The sequence below is a fragment of the Vanacampus margaritifer genome, chromosome 14 (genome assembly GCF_051991255.1).
Source record: "Vanacampus margaritifer isolate UIUO_Vmar chromosome 14, RoL_Vmar_1.0, whole genome shotgun sequence".
Classification (NCBI taxonomy): Eukaryota; Metazoa; Chordata; class Actinopteri; order Syngnathiformes; family Syngnathidae; genus Vanacampus; species Vanacampus margaritifer.
The window spans coordinates 9947361-9968560 of record NC_135445.1 but is presented as its reverse complement, the minus strand read 5'-3'; the positions used below and the strand labels follow the sequence as shown (position 1 = coordinate 9968560).

General features: G+C 37.4%; 2 protein-coding genes across 8 annotated transcripts in view; both read left to right on the top strand.

The window, feature by feature from the left end:
- The first annotated feature begins 222 nt into the window (after positions 1–222).
- On the top strand, positions 223–6666 carry LOC144033940 (transmembrane protein 230-like). 5 transcript variants are annotated; one of them, XM_077542362.1, is made up of 5 exons: positions 223–333; positions 1035–1113; positions 1624–1735; positions 3076–3198; positions 5643–6666. In XM_077542362.1, the coding sequence occupies exons 3-5, from the start codon at positions 1637–1639 to the stop codon at positions 5781–5783; spliced, it is 363 nt and encodes a 120-aa protein (XP_077398488.1). In that variant the 5' UTR covers positions 223–333; positions 1035–1113; positions 1624–1636; the 3' UTR covers positions 5784–6666. The 5 variants fall into 5 exon arrangements, with proteins under 5 accessions (XP_077398488.1, XP_077398492.1, XP_077398491.1 ...); XM_077542365.1 differs by having other exon boundaries at positions 256–333; positions 1039–1113; XM_077542364.1 differs by having other exon boundaries at positions 256–333; positions 971–1113.
- A 909-nt stretch (positions 6667–7575) lies between these two features.
- igsf9a (immunoglobulin superfamily, member 9a) overlaps positions 7576–21200 on the top strand; it is an 81747-nt gene continuing 68122 nt past the window's right edge. Inside the window, exons 1-3 of one of the 3 annotated variants that reach the window (XR_013288118.1) lie at positions 7576–7819; positions 18953–19047; positions 19169–19369. Coding sequence is in view for 1 of the 3 variants with exons in the window: in XM_077542361.1 (XP_077398487.1) it covers positions 18987–19047; positions 19169–19369 (262 nt within the window). In the remaining 2 variants the exon portion in view is untranslated. The remainder of the gene's footprint in view (positions 7820–18952; positions 19048–19168; positions 19370–21200) is intronic. The other 2 variants (XR_013288117.1, XM_077542361.1) reach the window with 2 other exon arrangements.

The window sequence follows — 21200 nt, the reverse complement described above, 5'->3', positions numbered from 1 at the left end:
TAGTTGTTTTCAATATTTTAAATCTTTTTCAATACAATTCTACTGTCATTGTACAATAAAATTGTATGTTCAGTACATACACATAAAAAATATCAGTACTAAGTTATGTTTTTACGTTATAGCATGAATTTGTCACTTTCCATCAAGATATGTTGTTTTCTCATTATAAAATGAAACAATTAAGATAGGGGGAAAAAAGTTCTGGACTCAACACGCACGTCTCGTGCGCATGCGCAAACAGCGTAATGAGGAAGTGGGCGAGAGTCACAACAACATTATGGTGCTGCAAACATAGCAGTCAGAATATTGACGGCTCGTCTACCCCAGCTGAAGGTATGAAAGAAAAATAAATAGCAAAAAGTTATTTGTCAACTTTCAAAGCAGCATTATGTAAGATGATGACAAAATTATCACGTAAGATACGCGTAATAATGACGTCCTTGCTGATCGCTGACAGATAGAATAAGCAGAATAGGCTACAGGGCACGTCAGTATTTTTTCTAATAAGTTTTCCTAAGCGGATTTTTGCCTTTCTTGAACATTTGTGTGTGTGTTTGTTTAAGGATAGGACTATGCCTGTTGCATGTACCATATACACACCAAATGTCATCCGTTTCCACTGGACTACAGTGAAAGAGAGGAAATGATTTTTGAAAGTGCAGTCTGTTACTAACTTAGTAGTTTATCCACCAAACTTTGACCCGAAGTAGATGCCTTGCACCACACGGTCGCCTTGTCTCACATGTACAACTCTTCATGAGAAAATAATTATTGGATGGGTTACAGTTGTATCAGAGATTTAAATTGGCCAAAAGCAAAGGTACAGTGGAGTCATTTGCTTATAGCCTGTTTATTTTATTGCCGCGCCGGTTCCTTAACGTAGATGTGCACGTTTAAAAAGAAAAAAGAAAAAAAAAAAGATACACCATCATTTATTGCAAATTATTTTTTTGACCCCGGTGCTCCCCAGACACCAGTTTGAGAACCACTGTTCTAAAGTCAATCCATTGTTCATCCTGCTTATCAATTACAAGACAGATGTAGAGACAGACAACCATTAGTGCTGACATCCATGCCATCCCTGAGTGACAACTAAACCCACGCCACCTGCACGTAAGTCATGCGCCTAAACTGCATTGACTGCTTTTCTACAGTCTATAGCAGTTTTTGTTTTTTTTTAAAGGTCAACAACTCAAAAAACACTTAATAATTCATGGTTTATGGTACCCTATGAATCAAGAAAATATTAAAATGTCAGACAGAAACAGTTACTGTATATCTACTGTACATAGATCTCATATTCTGCTACATGTTTTGCCGCTTCTTGGAAATATTAACACATAACATAACACATGCGGACATTAATTACCCCCTTGAGATACTGTTAAATGAGTTTTGGAAGGGTGGTTTAGAAATCTCAGATGTTATTAGGTTCTTAGCCCAGAATAATACTTTTGCATACGTTTTTTTTTCTAATGAATATTTTACTGTAAAAAAAAAAAAAGACTCACAAAAATTCAATGTAGATTGCAGCTTCATCTTGCATTGCACCGGACAAATAATATGATAATGGATAAATCAAAGCAAGGTGATATTTCCGTGTGTGTGTGTCTCTCAATACAGTTCCTTCGCCGCAATGAAAGCGAGCAGAGGCAATGTGCTAGATACTGGCGTGCTCAACAAGGTCAAATACTCGCGTCTAGCTGCAGATGATGACGGATACATTGAATTACAGGTACAAGATTCACTTTCTTGGCTGTGAGCATTTTTTTTCCAGACATGCCATCCAAAAAGACATACATATTTACACATTTTATTCCATCATGAAACACTGTGTTTGGCATGCCTGGTACAGCGTCATCAACCCCAATCAGTATGTATTAAAAACAAATATGAAACTGGGGGAGCATTTTAATGTTATTTTGGTGAATTTATTTACTGGCAATGGCATGAGGGCAATGGAGGAACCATTGATAAATACTTTTTGTTGTACATAATAACAATCCATTCTGCCTTAGGCTTCAAATCTTCAGTGCCACTTTTGTTCACTTCATACAAGCATTAACCAAGAATCTCCAAAGGGGACATAATTTCTACAAGCACAAGTTGCTCACTTTGAAAGGTCAGGCCGAAAAGTAGAGACCGTTTCCCCCCGCCCCCAAAAGCACTATTATCAACTTGCTTGGAACATTGCACAGGCTAAGAAGCCATATAATGAAGGGGAGTTCGTCAAAATGGGCAAAAGAGAGCAAGGAAGTGAGCCTGTGTGAATGATAGAGCCACTCTTGACAGTAACAGCCTTAGCCTCTGAGGGACTGTTTGGCTGCCCCTGGTGGACAGTTACTTCAGGTCCAAGAAGGTCAATGAAGTAGTGAAGACCCCCTTTACATTACTAAAGATGAACTTTATAAATCATCAATTAAACCAAAACACATACTGTCAACAGATCACCAAAGTCTGTAATCCAAAATCCCTTGGCAGAACACAAAAGTAGTTAACAGGCGGAAATGTAAAGCCCCCTTGCTTGTCACCTTCCTCCCTCCAGCCTGTTGATTGGTCAGTCTTTATGGTGTAAATGCTGAGTCAAGCAGTCGCCATAATTCACTGTGGTCCTGCAACAAAAAATGCTACATGCTGCAAAACGGCACAATAGCATCGCCATTTATCAACAGAGCTGACTCAGTCAAAGAACAGCATGTGGCTAATTTGGTGAAGGTGAGGTATAAATGTGTCGTATATCTCACCCCACTCTCAGCAATATAGTGAGTGATCGTAGATTTTGAACAATAATCCCGCAGTGATGTCACGGTGCAACTAGAAGGTCATGTTAACTATTGGTATGCACTTATTTCAGTAATTTCCCAGAATTCATAGGCAATTGTGGAGGAAATTGCAAGTCCCCAGTTGCAAAAAGGACAAATGATGAGAGATAAGAACAGCTTTTTATGATGTCTTTTTAACACCTGCTTATTTACTTTCTGTGGAAATGCGAGCAATCTTCTATTACAGAGAAGTCAGTGCAGCGTGGCTGCAATGTTAGGCAGTTCAAAAATAAATCAATTTGTTCCTTTACAGTTTAAGAAAAGTCCTCCAAAGGTCCCCTACAAGGCAATCGCACTGGCAGTCTTCCTCTTTTTGGTTGGCTCCTTACTCATCGTCTTCGGGGCCCTTCTTCTGTCAGGCACCATTGAGGTGGAGGTGAGTTAAATAAAGCAACAGACCAAACACATTTTTCATTGCGGTAGCTTGGAAGTTCCTTCACCCCATTTCTTCCCCCCCCGTCTCACGAAAGAAATATGAAATTACGTAACAGCACATTATCATTATATTGGTGGCATATATCGGTGATGGGGCTAACCGATACAAATTGGTCATTCTGACCAAGATATTGGTTAATCTGTCTTCCATTCCAAAAGTACCATTGATTACCACACCCGCCTAAATGCGGTGAAATCCGTTCTCTGCATTTGACCCATCCCCCGAGGGAGCAGTGAGCAGCAGCGGGGGCCGCACTCGGTATTCATTTGGTGATCTAACCCCCAAATTCCAACCCTTAATGCTGCGTGTCAAGCACGGAGGCAAATGGGTCCCATTTTTATAGTCTTTGGCAATTGAACCCACAACCTCCGTGTCTCAGGGTAGACGCTCCACTAGGCCCACTGAGCTGGTCACGCCTAGTGATCAATGTAGACACACATTTTTATTTTTAAACGCTATATTTACTATATGTCGTAATCACTTCTAATAATTAATAAATACATTTAGAATACAATAAATGGATACAATAAATATATTTCCAAGTGATCTATTTAGACTTACTTTCTAATGTAACCAATTTCATTGGTTGTTTGGCTAACCCAAAAAATTGGTATGCCCGTAACCACCCGGAATAGTCAATGTCTGACCAATTTATTGGTTAATCAAGCCAATATGAGCTTAATCTACTAGATTGGTAGTTTTTTTTTTCAACCAATCTATTTTTAGAGTGTAGTTTCTTCAAATGTGCAATAATTAGAGACCAGTTCAGCCAATAGTTGAAAAATATATGGGTGCATCTGATATAGAGTTCAGACAGACAGCCTCATTGGACAAATTGGCTGCTGTGACTTAATAGAGACAACTTTTTTTTTATCAACTTTCACTTTAGTAACTGAAAAAAACGGTAGTTTGCTGCCAAAACAGGTTGCAAATGAACTCAAAACAAGTGCGATTTAGTGCGATAATTTTCAGCACGTGAAGCCAATGTTAGGCACATCTTTTGCTGGTACGTATTAATATAGAAAACAATGAAGTTAATTGTAAATATTGTATTTGCATATTCACCTAATCATTGATTTATTTATTTTTTAGCTGTCCTTGGTTATTTGCGGGATTTTTTTTTTTTGTAGCATTATTCTGTCTATAGTGTTTCCCAACCTTTACTGTATGTTCTGTATTTAACTGACGTCTCCTTAGATGTTTGAAAAGGTACATGTATATGTTTTTCTACAAATCACAGTTTTTAATTTTAGTGTTAATTACCAGGTCCCGATCCGGTAATTAAAACACTGCCGCTACAGTTAATCCTGCTTTAAAAATAAATGTAATTAAAGAGTTGCTTCTGCATTTTATTCTACTCCTGCCAGTTTTCATCTATGTTCCTTTTTAGGCTACCACAGTTTAGTGTATGTTAAAAAATGAGTCTGATGTTTTATACCCTGGGGTGCCAACCCCCGTGGATCCCCCACTGTGCCTTCTACTTCCGAAATTCACATCTCCATGTGGGAGATAACAGTCTGAACGTATCAAATTTGTAATTATCAGTAGGAGGTTAATGTGACTGTTTTCCAGGCTGCAGATTGTGTTTGCAGAAAATGTGCTCTGACATAGAGGCAACGCCATTTAAAAAAACACACGCGAACAATATCTTTTAGATTAGACAATGGATTATGGGAGGAATAATGTTTAGAGTTGAGCGCATAAGAGGGCAACGAAAGGGTAATGTAGTTGCATCAACTGTGACAGTATTGCTTTGGAGTCATTACGTTGACGTGTTTAATATTTTATTTTAATCAAATCAAATGAAGTCAAACTTTATTTATATAGCACTTTTCATACATAAAAGTGCAACTCTAAGTGCTGCATAATTAAAAAATCCATAGTACAATATAAAAAGAAAAAAAAAAAGAGTAGGCCCAGCAACCCCTCCCAGTGCGGAGGCCCCCACCACAAGGAAACACTGGAGCCAAACGCTAAACAACAACAAAATGATTTGGCTAAAAGATAGCAACAAAACAGGCTAAAAGCAAATCTAAAGGACAATAGGATAAAAGGAGCTAAAAACAAAAAGACAGAAATCTCAATCTCAAAAATCATCAAGGTAAACCTATGTCCTATTAAGGAACAATATAGGCTAAGGTAAACAGTGCTCAGCACTGCCATCTTGTGGTGAACAAAAACACCCAACTTACCGTGGTTTGTCGTTTCCTGTTGCAAACATGAAACCAAAACCAAACCAGCAGTAGTGAGCATGTCTGCTTCACAGCTTACAGTTTGCGGGCAAGCAACAACACGTCTGTAAATAGAACCCAGCAGGCCACACTGATCACTGACCACTGTGGAGCTAACGCATGGTCTGTTTTGTTTTCTTTGCAAATCCTCAGCACCCAGATCGTACCATTCCTGTCATCATCATAGGGCTTCTTGTTTTCCTTCCTGGATTTTACCATTTGAGAATCGCTTACTACGCCGCCAAGGGATACCGAGGTTACTCCTACGATGACATCCCGGATTTCGGTGACTGATTGGAGCGGCGGCTGCTGACTGTTCGTGCATCCGCACTGCCTTGCCGAATGTACATCCATTAAGTACCGCCTGCTGTTTTCTTTCTCCGAGCATGTACTGTATAAGACATAATAAGACAAAAGTATTATGCTACTCAGGAATGGCACTCCATGTTTATCCCTAGGTTGGCTCTGCCGGATTTAAGCTTAATATCTATGGATGTCTGTTTTGCTCTGCAAGCTTGGAATACCTTGCTGACAGCGAACAAAAAAACAGCGGCTTGACCTCTAGAAAGAGTCAAATCCAGACTAAATACTGAAATCATGTTAAGTTGACTCAAAATACTACTGTTTAGTTTCCTCTTACTATTCTATACATCAAAAATCACCTGTTTTGTTACTAAGAGCGAGAATGTAGGTTACTTATAGCTTATATTTTCACAGTGCTCTGCGTTAAAAGGCAATATTTGCATGCATTTATGATTTAATTATGAAATTCAGTTTGGGTTGTGTGTTTTTGTTGCACGCCACACAGAATCAGACCACATATGCAGGTACGCCAAAGATGCCAGAGTAAAGTGTTGCACCCCTGAGTTGACACATGATGTGGCAGTGATTCATGCCTTGCTTAAGGGCACCTCGACTGTAGGCACAAGGAGCATCTATCCAACATGTTGTGCAATCTATTTTTGGAAAAAGCAGGGATTAATTTGCGATCGTCCGTACGGATGAGCAACTCGAGTATTTGCAGCATAATGCAAAGCTTGAATGTTTAATCAAAAAATATCCAGCTGCATAATAGTTACAGGAATATATTTATGTATTTTACTTTGTATACTGAAGGCATTTTAATGCACAAGTGTTTGATTAAATAGATGAAATGCAATTCTTTTTTTTTTTAAAATGGTGACTGATTATTTCACAGCAATAGGATGTTTTATTTTTCTTGTAAATAATTACAATTACATGTGTGCTAGGTTGAAAAAAAGATGCACTGTGGTAAGTAGAGTGGAATAACGAGTAGAGACAAATATTTAAAGGAACCCACGTACGGAATGAAAAGACAATAAAGCCCTGATTTTTATTGTCCCATTAAATCATGCAAATACAAACAACCAACAAACTATATAAAAACAACCAGTGCAATCAACACACAAAAAAATAAATAAATATAAAAACATATTTTGTGTCAAATCAAATGTAATTGACACTACATCTTGAGTTGGTGTTTGTAGAAAAATGACACTTGAAAGTTGAGCAATAAGTACTCAAAGTGTGTTTTAATTGACCCTCTTGCTGTTTATTGATACCATTCCTATATTGATGCTTGAATTAATACCACGCACAAACATAATCCATGCATATTCATATCAAAGTTATATTTGATCTGCAACATCAGGAGCACTCTAATGTTTTTGAATACGATGCAGAGCTATTTACCTCCACATTACATCTATCATATTACTGCCATAAGGTTCAGTTGTAATTTTCCATTTTTTTCCCCCCTTCCATTTATATATTGAGTATTGTACCAATACTTTTGTCCAGACAGCGTGTGACACCTGTTCGACCACCAGTGCAAGGGCAATGACACCCTCTTGTGGTTAGCTATAATAGTGGACACCATCCAAGGCAAAACGACTCATCCAAAGGGGGATTTAGGGCGATTTATTTTTATTTTTTATTATTACTCGCCTGCACACATGCTGTTATGCAAAAGTGTATGCGCCTGTGTTAGTTATTAAAGCCGTGCTTTGAGTGAAAATGTGGTGGTCGAGGACTTTTGAATAAAAGCAAAGGGGCGGGAGGGGGAGGAAGGACACAAGAGGAGTGTACTTGTGGAAAGCTCATCGTCACCTGGATGTGAAACAGACACCTGTTACCTGCTTCTTGTTCGCCACAGGTGTTACCTTTCAGCTTGTTACTCAGAGCAACAACGAAGCGAGGCCCGATGCTTCCGATGACTCACTTCCAGTTGGACTAAGCCGGACATAGGATACGTTTATCCCCCCCCCAACAAAAAGATCACTCACACGGAGGCTAACATTTATCAACAGGTACGATGCGTTTATGCCCACATGATACCCCTTAAACCGTTTTAAATTCAGATTTTTGTTTGACAAGGGTTTAATATTCTTGAAAATCATTAGTAACTAGTGTGTTTTTGAAGTTTGTGGACAGCCGACATTTTATATACCGGTGATGAGTAATTGTTGATTTCGTTTTTTTTTTTGTAATTCAAGTTTATTGTCCTTTTACGTCACGTGATAAAATATTTTTTGATTAAGTACCGATACCGTTATTTTAGCTCTGCTCCTGTTAAAGCTTGAAGTAGCCTACTTTCCTAAAACTACTTGAACAAGGGGACATTCTCCAAAGTTGATCTTTAATTCTATGACTGTCTCATGCGTTTAATTACTTTTCTGTGGGCAGCTTCTCGTGTCACTTTTCAACAAACATTGAACCTGTTTATTTACTTTGGCTGTATTCATGACCTAGCTTTCAAAAACGTTTAAATTGTAGCTATATGAAAGAAGCTCTAAAAGAGCTTGTCAAAGTAATGGTAGATATAAAACGCTTTAAGGTACATGTAAAGTATCTTGAGAGACCTTTAAGAGGGCCATGTCTTAGTTTTTACTTGGTGTGCACTTTTGATCAGTGTTGGTTCAAAGAACAGTATGATGTGGCATTTTTTAATTAGACTTAGTTGACAGCAAAATTCGATTTAAGACTGACATTAATTTTCTTCATGACCACAAATCCGTGTAGTAAATTTATCCTATAATTTTAATTAAATCATCTTAAGACAACAAGAAAATCATTGCTTCATACGCACTCGACTGAGCTGTACCATATTCCATTGAATTGTAATCCCAATTGTATCAAACTGATTCAAATCGTTCCGCTTTAAAAATCGAACCACTCCATTTATCGAGATACGTATTGAATGTTATTTTATTGCCAAGCCCTTGGCACACCCCTAATACTGTAGACATGTGACACAAATAGATGCAATAAACACCTCTGTATAAAAATATATGTAGTGGCAAGTATTTGTCTTCCTAACAAAAATACTCTACTACAAAAGTACTGTAGATATAAAACATATGTTGCATTATAGTTAACTGGAATAGGTTCCACTTGGGGATGGGTGAGAACCAATACCAGGTATCAGTATCAAGCTGATACTGGCCTTATTTTAAGGTATCGGGTACTTGTGGAGGCTGCTGATACCAGCCACCAATATCTTGATGAAAAATGAGCTTCCCCGTAACCCTGAGCAGTGTAAGTGGTATGGAGGAGGAAAGGATGTATTTCTTTTACCAAATACAAGCGTTCCTTGTAGTTTGGTGCCATCACAAAGTGTTTTTTTGTCTCCCTACTTTCACTTTACTCCGGGGTTAATGTCCAATTGAACTTGCTGTCACGAGCAGCCTTGAAAAAGTCCAAAGTCAGTGAACAAACAGTGATTTATTTTCCCTTTAGGGTACAGTATACTCACTGTTTAAATCAATACCCGGGACATTATTAAAGGACATTAGGTATGCTTTGAAGCAAACAAGAACAGACAGCGGAACGATTCGCAGTAGAATAAATATAATTTAATAAAAAACAAACAAACGTAGGATATCCTATTATTGCTACCTTTACAGTTAGAAGGCGCAGGAGTATTGATAGATGTGTTACCGAACCACAATCAATCAGCTGGTTCTCCATTTCTCACTTTATGTAGATTAAAACGAAAACACAGGAGCTTTCCTGTAGCTTTTCTGTCAGCGTCTCTATTTGTTCCACTTGATAAATCAACATGAGACAGTGGGGGGGCTTTCTTTTGTGAATCAACTTCTCATTTATGATTCTTTCAAATGTTTTGTGGTGCTGTCACCGTGCTTATGTTTATGCATGTGCTAGCCGACATGGGCGTAAGAGCGTATCCAAGCAAATGTCAAGGGAGCGTCTAAGCCATGTTGCCAAGGCCATGTGTTTCATCTTATCATGTTGCTTTGTTTGACAACTCAGTTTGAATTCAGATTCAATCATTTCCTTGCTCCATAATGGGTTTTCCCTCTCTGTCTTCTTGCTGTCTTTGCTATAATTTTCCCTTTTCTTTTCTTTCACAAATGATATTATGCAACCTATGTCTCTCTAGATAGAAACATTCAATCTTGTCTATCGGGTACAACATAAACACTTCATTTTATTTTATTTTTTCAGTATTGTTCATTCGATTTGACATCATCATTGTTCTCCTTTTTTTTTATTAAATTTATATATATACAGTATATATATATATATATATATATATATATATATATATATATATATTATTTTTTTTGAGCGTGTGTGTATTCATCAGTTCACCTAAAGCCTATTAAAAAAAAATCCCATACTAATAATATAATATTATAATAAATTGCCAAATGCAGAAACATCAATGTAAGTTATCACGATGTAGTGGCTCTCGCTAACAGACAGAATTAAGTAACCAGAATTAGGTTAAAAAATTCTACATACGTAGACCATTTTTCTATAAATTTTGATATTTGGTGTTTATTTGAGGCAGATATTTTTTCCATTAAAATGTGATTTATGAGGAGGTTAGACCATTGGTCGATATTCAGAGTTTGTTTATTTTTCCAGTTAACAAGATTTTTTTTTTTTGCGATAGTAAGGGCTACAATTGTAGATTGAAATTGTTTATGTGCTAAGTCAGTTGTTGTTAGGTCACCTAGCAAACACAAGTTTGGAGATAAAGGTATCCTACAGTCCAAAATAGCGGAAAGTTTTTCTAAGACTTTAGTCCAGAAATACATAACCGGAGTACATAACCATAAAGCATGAACATAAGTGTCTGAAGTGTTTTGTAAACATTGGAGACAAATCAAACATTCAATCTTGTCTATCGGTGACAACATAAACACTTCAATTGATCCGTATTGTTGACCACCCTTTAAGATTTTGGCTACTCCGCAGCATTGCTTGATTCTCATCCAGTCAACTTAATTTCGATGTATATCAAGGGGGAGTCAACCGCAAAGGACTAGACTATCAAGTGATCATTATGTGCCAAATAGGGAAAAGTCCCTGCTGCTTAATCATTGCGACAGCCAGTCTCTATTTGGATCTATTTATGCATTCATGAATAAGCTTCAGAAAGCTTGTACAAAGGTGAAGGGAGGACGGATAGAAACATCAGGATGTCAAGTCAGACGGCAATAAATAGGCGCATTACAGTGGATTGTCACCCTTCGCGTTCACTTTGACTTTGTGAAAAAAAAAGTGTTTGAATGTTGCGCTGTTTGTTCAAGCATGGGAGTGTGTTGGTAGAGTAGCAGTTGACAACCTGTGTAATTGTTTCGCAGCTTTTCAGACTGGGGCCCAGCCATGAAATGAAAACGATAAAAAAAAGAAAGAAAAGAAGATAAAGGCTTTTTGTTTTACATTTGAGAATTCAATACATACACAAAGTGGTTGTGAGGAAGGGAAGGTTATTATCAGTTGGCTGGTTACCTTATTTCTGTACTTGAGAGGGGTTAATATGAAACAGCTCTCTGTATGGCACATTACTGTTATAATTAGTATCTACAGACACTCATCCAGAAGGACTTGGGCTTGGGAACTACAGGGGTTACAGTTTGAGTCCAAAAATAAAAGTTGTTAGAGAGATGAATCACTGTGGCATTTCTCCTTGGCTGTCTGTCTCCAAATGTAGTCTGGTTGTCTGTTTTTTTTTTTATTCCATTTTTTGCTAAATTAATAGGAAAATGCCAATCAAATGCCTTGTGAAAATGAAGGATTAGCTAACAAAGTTGCTAACACAGAACAAAAGTAAAACTAGTTACAGGAACAACACAGTGTCGTGGGAGCTTTGCTAAAGGTTTTAATCATTCATAACTGACCATTTATACAGTAATTTCTTCTTTCTTTCTTTTTTAAACGATATTGTTGAATTAATACATTTGAAAAAAAAAATACCATTCAAAACTGAGCCTTGTTGTGAAAATGAGATGAATCACGGTGACATTTCTCCTTGACTGTCTGTCTTCAAATGTAGTCTGGTTGTCTGTTTTTTTTTTTATTCCATTTTTTGCTAAATTAATAAGAAAATGCCAATCAAAACTAAGCCTTGTGAAAATGAAGGATTAGCTAACAAAGTTGCTAACACAGAACAAAAGTAAAACTAGTTACAGGAACAACACACTGTCGTGGGAGCTTTGCTAAAGGTTTTAATCATTCATAACTGACCATTTATACAGTAATTTCTTCTTTCTTTCTTTTTTTTTAAACGATATTGTTGAATTAATACATTTAAAAAAAATACCATTCAAAACTGAGCCTTGTTGTGAAAATGAGATGAATCATGGTGACATTTCTCCTTGACTGTCTGTCTTCAAATGTAGTCTGGTTGTCTGTTTTTTTTTTATTCCATTTTTTGCTAAATTAATAGGAAAATGCCAATCAAATGCCTTGTTAAAATGAAGGATTAGCTAACAAAGTTGCTAACACAGAACAAAAGTAAAACTAGTTCCAGGAACAACACACTGTCGTGGGAGCTTTGCTAAAGGTTTTAATCATTCATAACTGACCATTTATACAGTAATTTCTTCTTTCTTTCTTTTTTTTTTAAACGATATTGTTGAATTAATACATTTAAAAAAAATACCATTCAAAACTGAGCCTTGTTGTGAAAATGAGATGAATCACGGTGACATTTCTCCTTGACTGTCTGTCTTCAAATGTAGTCTGGTTGTCTGTTTTTTTTTTTATTCCATTTTTTGCTAAATTAATAGGAAATGCCAATCAAAACTAAGCCTTGTGAAAATGAAGGATTAGCTAACAAAGTTGCTAACACAGAACAAAAGTAAAACTAGTTACAGGAACAACACACTGTCGTGGGAGCTTTGCTAAGGGTTTTAATCATTCATAACTGGACATTTGTACAGTAATTTCTTCTTCTTCTTTTTTTAATTTTAATTTTTAAGTATATAATATTTTATTGTACCCTCACTTTTTGCTGGTTATATGCTCCAAGCCTCCCTTGCATTAGGTGAATTTCCACTGTTCATACGCTATCGGTGTGTATTATCGGAACATTTTAGAAGTACTGAGTACTGTAGAGATGTACAGTATCAGCACGGTACCGATACAGTAAAGTACTAGAGAATTCTGACTGAGAATTCTGTAAGTTCAGGTCTATATTTTCAATGTAGTCCATTCAGTGAGGCTTTCCTGACAAATATAAAATCTCAATGTTTTTTTCCCAAGCGTCTGGAAATTTTTCCCATTTCTACTAATTATAGGACAAGATGTCAAAAATCCTACTTAACTGCACTCAGTGCTGTTTAAAAGATTTCCTTTTATTGTTGCTGTATGTGTTGCCATAGCTTTTGTGTGCAGTCAGGAAAATATTCCAGAAAGTTTGCAACAACATTGTGATGTATTTCTCACACTGACACCGTGGCAGGTTGCAATCAAGAAAATATGCCACACGTCATTAATCTAGTTTGGACCGCTTAATTAATATTTGACAAAAAGTGAGTTATTATTTCCCCAAAGATTTATGACTTATCCATCCTCCCCCTACTTGCTCTTGTTCTCCGAGGTAGTATGTCTGCTGACAACTTTTTCACTTCTGCTGCGAAAAGCAAACTCTTTCATTTCCGCTATACCTCACAGAGTGGAATAAAAGTGTCCATCAACATCGTGCTCACAAATTAAACATCTTTGCGATGCATATTGGCTGCGTCAGAAAGTGTAGGAAAGTCTTCTCCCTGGGATTGTTATCACCCTGATTCTACAGAGTTTTTTTTTTTTTTAAAAGTATGCTGTCAGTCAAATTAGCATTATTTGGTAAATGAGTTGCACTATGTATTTCAGATGAGAGTCTGTTACTCTGAGAGAAAAAAATTCTCAAACACAATTTAATGGATGGTTTTATGGCAGACTGTAACAGTATATTTTGACACCCAAACTTTTAATGGAGAACTTTTTCTTGTGGTTTTGACCTGTTTTTTATAGTGTGGTTTGCTGCTTCAGCACTACTTGGCTTGAGTTTGGGTCACTGTTCACTGGTCAGCCGTAAATAACATGGCTGCTGAGACATTTCCACAATCAGCTTATCTTGGTTTTATACAGCATTTATTCTGTTATCACTGGATTTTTTTTTTTAGATTTGATATCTGTTGCTGTTCTTGGCTTTAAATGTCCCTCTTTTACAGTGAAAACGGTCAAAGGCCTCTGGATGCCTTCTTCATTCATTTTGTGTCTCTGGTACTTGTACTTCTTCTCACACACTGACGAACTCTCGTCCCACATCCTAACCGACGAGACTACGTCTCCCCACGCAAGTTACCCACAGGGCCACCTTGCCTAAATAGGAAAGTCTTGGCTGGCTACAGCAGTTGGCAGAAGTTGCAGCAGGGAAGAAGAACCAGTGGAAAGTACATTCTATTTAAAATAAAGTGTCTTAGTCTTGTGTCTGACGTATTTAATCCCAAATTTGCAATCTGTTTACACAGCCAGGATGGCGGTTTAGTGGTTGGCATGTTTGCCACATAGTTATTTGAATCTTGGCTTTAGCCCCCTGCATGGCATTTGTATTTTTCTCCCGGTTGGGCTTTCTGCGCATATGTTCACACAACCCCAAAATATGCTTATTTAGTTAACCGAAGACCCTTAAAATGTAAATAACTGAACTTTGATGAATTTTCACCTCACATCTTCAAACGTGCATTCCTACATCAGCAAAATTAACATTACAGTAATCAGTTTATTGATCCAACAGAGTAACACTCTATCAGTTAAGTGTATATATTATTGTAAATAAGCATATAATAAATTTTAGAAAGTTCAAGGCCATCTGTCCCAGTCTTTTGACCTTATATTTTTACCCGTAATATAAAAAAAAACAAAAAACATATCCGTAATAAATCACTTCCCATGTTTGTTAGAACAATTTTACCATCCTTGGTTTCCATGAAGTTGCATCTGCACATGACCCAGGTTCGGAAAAAATCCTCAATTGAGTTTTACATTGTTCCTGTCCTTAGTGTGGCTTTGGAGGCAGTCCATATACTCGATGATGTCAAGGGATCATGCAGTCGTGTGTCAACGGCCGTCGTTTGGTATTTTCTCATCTGGGTATTTCCTTTTATGTTCAGTGCTCTTTGGAAGAACATTTTGCTCTTTCTTTGGGTTATTGAAGACGAGAGCAGATCTGACAGTCAAAGCAAACACTGACGCCGCTACCCCTCTTCCAGGAAAGCTCTGAGGGATGGTCCACCTTTTCATGGCATTTTGACTTTTCTCAGACTTTTACAGCAGTTCCTTCTATATGAACAGAACAAATCACAAAATAATATATGTTTAAGATTACTTGTAAATACCTATTTAACTCATTCACTCCCAGCCATTTTCACTAAAGCAACCCCTTTTGCTCCCGGCTGTTTTACGGGATTTTGAGTGATTTTGCAAGGGCCACAGAATATTGTGTTCTATTGCTATAAAAACGAAATATTAGAGTCACTTCTTTCATCAGAAAAAAAAAGTATATTTGTATCTCTTTCCGTTTTGCAGGAATTAGCATTAGAATATAGCTAAGTTTCGTCAATATTCACATTCCTGGTGAAAGCACTGACAAAAAAGATATTGTTGCAACATGGCACTGGCTGATCTCTCATACTCTGCTGCCACCTGCTGGCCATAAAAAAAAAACTACCATTGCTTTAAGCCACCATGTCAGAAGCTGCATCAAAGCCTTCTGTACGTTTAGTGAGGGAAGGACAAAGTATTTAAAAACGTTTTTACATGATTTTTGGGGGATGGGATGAGGTTTTTTTTGTCCAATTCAAAAGAGTTCCCAGGTGTCTTAATATCATGTTTGTGACATCAAAATACCACAATGCTAAAAAAAAAAAAATTACACTCAACACATCTGGAACTTAGCCGGTTCTGAGCGGCTGGTCCTGTTTCAGAGTCCGTGAGGTTGTGGGTTCAATCCTCACCCCTAGTGACCATGTCAAAGTGTCTTGAGACACAAGACACTTAACCCCGATTTAGTCCCAGTGAACCTGGCAACGTCTTGCATGGCAGCAGCCGACCACTGGTGTATGAATGTGTGAATGTGAGGTTTCAATTGTAAAGCGCTTTGGGCATTACAAAGCAGTCCATTTACCATTTTCTCCACTAAGGCGGCTTTTGTTACTATGGCAACTCAGGGAGCAGCTAGGGCATTGAACAAGGCAAGCAGCTTTGACTTACCGAAGTACAGCCAAAAGTTTAGAAAATGAGCGTCAATAACTTGACTTTTGTTTGTGCTAGCAACTTAGCCTCCACCTGAACATTACTCACCAGTCCCATAGGAGATATATACTGTGGGTGTTTGGCTGATATTTAGATCTTGATGTTAATAAAGTCCATCTTTGACATCCACCACGGCACACTGGTCAGGAAGTCGACTACAATGTGTTAGCCCACCTGGATTGATCTGCTAACTCAGCTTCAAGTTCAACTTCTGATTATTGTCCAGGGGCATATCATGCAGGATCTCTCGGTCCCCTGATTGCTTTGGGTGAAAAACTAAGTTGACAGTATATATGTTGGGACATGGGACCATTGCAGTCGGGTGACATTGGCAGCATTAAGCCCCATACCCTTTTGTTCAAGCGGGGATTGGAACTATATTAAACTTTATCCAATGGTATTTTGTCTACTATCCGTTGAAAGACAATAGTGTCAACCCCGTGGGAGTCACACTCGTCAGGGGAGGATGTCTCTTAATCTGAGCTATTATCCTTTGTGTGGGCCATTCGCTCCCTCCATGTGACTTTCATTTACAAACAGTTGTGGCAATAGCGTCGTGGCTGTGAACCTTTCCTTACAAGTAAAGGTGGGTTTGAAGGATGCTGTGTAAGCTCCTGTATATTTTTCCTCTCGCCGATCTATCTATGCCCTTGACACGATGCTGGAAGTAGAAAGGATCTTTGTGTGAAATCTCTTTCACCTCACTCAATGCTGACTGAATGAGATATCGCAATTAGCTTAGATACTTGAGCAAAACAATATTTGCCACCTAATGGGAAGGCAGAAGAACATATTGTGTAGACTTTTTTGATTCAGGCTTCCACTTTCCTCTGAAGACTTCTGGGAATTGGCAATGTCAGAGGTCACGGATGCTAGAAGAATAGAGGGCCTCACAGACTTTGTTAAATTTCAGTCCCACAGGTGGATGGGGTTGAGGTCATCCAACCACACCTTTTTATAGAGCTTGTTTTGTGCTCTGTGGCACAGTCATGTTGGAACAAAGAAGGGCCAAACTGTCTCCACAAAGTTGGAAAAAATTGTGACTATCACTGTAAAAAATAAAATAAATAAATAAATAAAAACTAGTAAAGTTTTTCACTCAGAAATTCCAAGTACATTTTACAAGGAGATTTTGAGTACATTTTATTTATTTATTGTTTTTAAGTTACTCAAGCATTGAGAAACAAACTCATCCATCATCCCACTCTTGCTATTTGCCATGCCGCATGGCTCAGGTGGTAGAGTGGGTGCCTCCCAACCTGAAGGTTGTGGATTTGTTCCTCAACACTTGAGTAGTTTTTTTTTTTTTAACTGGTAGATGTCCTCAAAAATCTATTTGTAAAATGTATTTAGAATTTCTGAGTAAAAAACTATTTTTTTCAAGTGAATATTACTCGTATTTTGTTGTTGTTACTTTTTTACAGTGGTATGTTAGATTTATGTGGAAAACTAAGGCTTGCTGCTCACAGAATGACACAGCTGAATGCCTCTGTAGTCGATCATAGCGGGGAAAAAAAATACAGTTGCCTACTCCCGACCTGCTGCAAATGAATAACCTTGTATCAGGTTTTGAAGTTTCACGTAATGTACGTTTTTTCTATTCGTTTTTTTGAACCACAAAAACATGGTGCGATTGTCGTGTAAGACTGACTATCTATTAGGGGTGTGAATTGACTAGTACCTGGCGATTCAATTCGGATCACGATTCATAGGTCACGATTCGATTCGATACTGATTAATCCCGATCCGAATCTATAAATTGATTATTGTGATATATTTTTTTTCCCTTTACTCAAATTTAGAAAATACTGATCAGTAAACTTGTACATGTACACTGTAAAATTTGTATGAAAATGTATTTATCTGAAAATTCAGGCTTATAAATGAGCTACTGTATTTAACAAACAGGTTGCAGTCTGTTTCATGTTTGAACAGAACTGAAATAAAATATTAAGGCTTAATGTTCCATTAATATCACATTCTTCCATGCTTAATGTGTAAATCCTAACCCTAACTAAGACGTTTTGTTGAATATTCCCATAAAAAATGGATGTTTAAAAATCGATTCGGTCGCATATCGAATCGATTCGAGAATTGCGCGCTATAATATCGCGATATATTGCCAATTCGATTTTTTTCTAACACCCCTACTATCGATCGATCTATCTATCTGAATGTGAAGAGTATCACAAATAAAAAAATTCCGATACAGGTTAATTAATTAATTAATATTAATTTTGCAATGGCACAACTATAGCTTTGTCTCTTTTACCTAGTTACCAAACTACAAAATATCCTATGAAAGAATGCAGATCATCCAACCTCACTCGATCTCATTTGGCTTTTGAGTCGGTGTTCATACATCATACATCATTGTCATCAACCTTTTACACACGTGGATTGGTTCAGAAACGTTATTCATACACTCACACACTCAAAAAAAATTGTCTCAGTTGAACACTGGGAATGGTGCTGTGAACTTAACCGTTGATGCTTTAGTATCGGTCACAAAGAGCTCAGCTTAACTTCATCCTTGAGTGCTGCATGAGCCAAATGCCTTCATTGATGCGCTCTAAATAAAACACTAAGATGTCATTATGCACATGACTCTCGGAAGATTTACGCGACATTTATGACATTTACTTTCACAGAAAGATATAAGTGCCAGGGTATTTTCTGGCTACGGAGGCAACTATACCCATTTGTGTAATGATATGGGATGAATTCCAATCATTGAAAGCTATATAAAAATCAAAACGCTCCTTTTCCCGGTGTCTGTAAAATCATGACAGAAATTCAAGCTGTAGCGGTTTCACAGATGGTCGTTTGCGTGTCTGTGGCCAAGATATTAATGTGAGTATGGCAATTGTGTGCCTTTTTGTCAACAGATTGAGCATGCTTCAGGTTGATTGAACGACAGATATGGGGTCAAGAAGATCTTCCGTGCAGGCTCTGTCAGCGGTGGCTTTTTTTTGCCTATTCTGTAAGTACATTTGCATTAAAGTGCATTTCTGTGATATTTTCCCTCTAGTGAGTGTGTTTTTATTTAAAAAATATCATATACAAATGTATGTATTATTTTACATTTGACTTCTTTTCTACAGGGACTATTGATGGGAAAATGCCAGAGGTGCGAGGAAAGGTCAACGGTGCGGTGCAGTTGACTTGCAGTGTACGTCCATCCTACTCAGCCGATGTGTCATCCGTGTCCCTGCACGTGGTTGAATGGGTGCGACAAGGGCTCGACACCTCCGTGTTGATCAAATTTGGATCCTATGCGCCTCGTGTCCATCCACAGTATGAGGGTGAGCAAACATGCATATTCTGGCTGAACTCTTACATACTATAATTGATTAGCTTTGCTAAATATTATGGAATTATTGTCTACAATTATGTGTGTGGTTTCATTCGGTTGATCGCTGGAGAATAGCAGGCGAATCTTATTTTGTGTCAATTTGGAAAGTTTTAATCAGAGTTTTCTAATTCGAGGATGAATTAGACAGCACATTTGAGCAATTCTCATGAAATCATTCAAAAACTGATAAAAGCTCTCTGCGAAATATAGTCCAAAAATACTGCTCTTATACAAGAGACACAACAACACCTTTCTGGCATTTCCAAACCAGCCTGTCTATGGGAGCCACTTTTATAAGGATCTTACTTTTGTTGCATCATCATCTTTTGTGGTCACAGCATTGAAAACAAACAATGGGGAAACGATTATCAATGTACGGAGACTACTTTTGTGTAGTTGTGGTTATCCTTAAAATTCACCAACAATGAATGGACAAAAGAAGAGCATGACTGGGTGTCTCAGTTAGGCCTTTTGTCTGAGTAGTTCTCTTTTCCACTTTGCTACCTGAAATGAAATTCTACCTATGAATCTTTTCAGGTGCCTGCAGGAAAAGACATGGCATTGTTTTAGTTGAAGTGAAGTCGGCAAAAAAAATTTTTTTTTTGTGCCCCATTATGTTTTTGGTACTTTGTACATTTATGTTTCCAGAATTATTATTTACACATTCTATACATTTTGGTACTTTTTTGTACAAGTGGCAAAGTTGATGTGTAGAATTTGCTGCTGTCTGTCATTCACTTGCATTTATCTAAAGTATGCTAGCTTCTGATTGGTTAGTGTTTAGTCATCTTATAGGGGATCAGGAAGTGTTGTCGCTCTAGCTGCCGTGAATGACGAGTAAAGTTTAAATTAAGAATAAATCTGTCTCCATCCTGCCTTATCATTTTCTAAACAGTTTCATTAACCACCAACGAATCCTCATGTTAGACTATAGCTACGCTACAAGTTTTTTTCTCTTTTTGCCACTTTATAAAGTCACAAATTTTTTGGGGGGGGTTCTCGGAATATTACTCCCTTCTGAAAAAAAAATAGACGTGGCCCTGATGCACCCTTGTACATAGTAGATATTGAGAAAACAGGCAAATAATGTATCTTGTAATAAGCAATGTCAGTGATTGTACTAGATCAGTGGTCCCCAACCTTTTCTGTACCACGGACCGGTTTAATGTCTGACAATATTTTCACGGCCCAATCTAAAGGTTTAGCTGATAAAAACAAAATAAAATGAGAAGAAAAAAAACTGTGGTATTTTCTCTATAATAATAATGAACGTAAATCTACTGTGTAATCATGTGCAACTTTATTAACGGTGTCCGTAACGTCGCACCAACAACAGAGTTGTCAAGTGAGAAGTATGTAACAGACAGAATCCGGCCACTTTTCAAAATAAAACATCATTTTCGAAAAAAAAAAAAAAATAATAATGCAATTTTTTTTCTTTCGGTACCAAATGACCCACGTCATTTCCACTGTGGGTCATCCTCTGTACTAGATGGCAACAGACTTGATGCTCAGTTAAGAAGATATAATCTTCAACTTTTTGGGGGGTTAAATGGAAAAGTCTTACAGGGACCAAAATCTTGACTCTCCCCTTTAATTGACATGTCCCAGTAATCAATTGTTACTGGGCTAAAAAAAAAAAAGATTCATTGATGTGATACTCGGCTTTAGATTTTTATTCTATTGTTGAGTTGTAACTTGGTCTTCCTAAGTGACTTTGTGTTTTTCCCTGAGGTCTGTCGATTTATTGCTTTATATGTCACCGCTGTACGGCACATATA

What these genes read in the sequence shown, in the direction of transcription:
- LOC144033940 (XM_077542362.1), top strand. Translation starts at nt 1,637, where the DNA reads ATGAAAGCGAGCAGAGGCAATGTGCTAGATACTGGCGTGCTCAACAAG. An exon ending in ACGGATACATTGAATTACAG is followed by an intron (nt 1,736 to 3,075) that starts GTACAAGATTCA and finishes GTTCCTTTACAG; the next exon opens with TTTAAGAAAAGTCCTCCAAA. An exon ending in CAGGCACCATTGAGGTGGAG is followed by an intron (nt 3,199 to 5,642) that starts GTGAGTTAAATA and finishes GCAAATCCTCAG; the next exon opens with CACCCAGATCGTACCATTCC.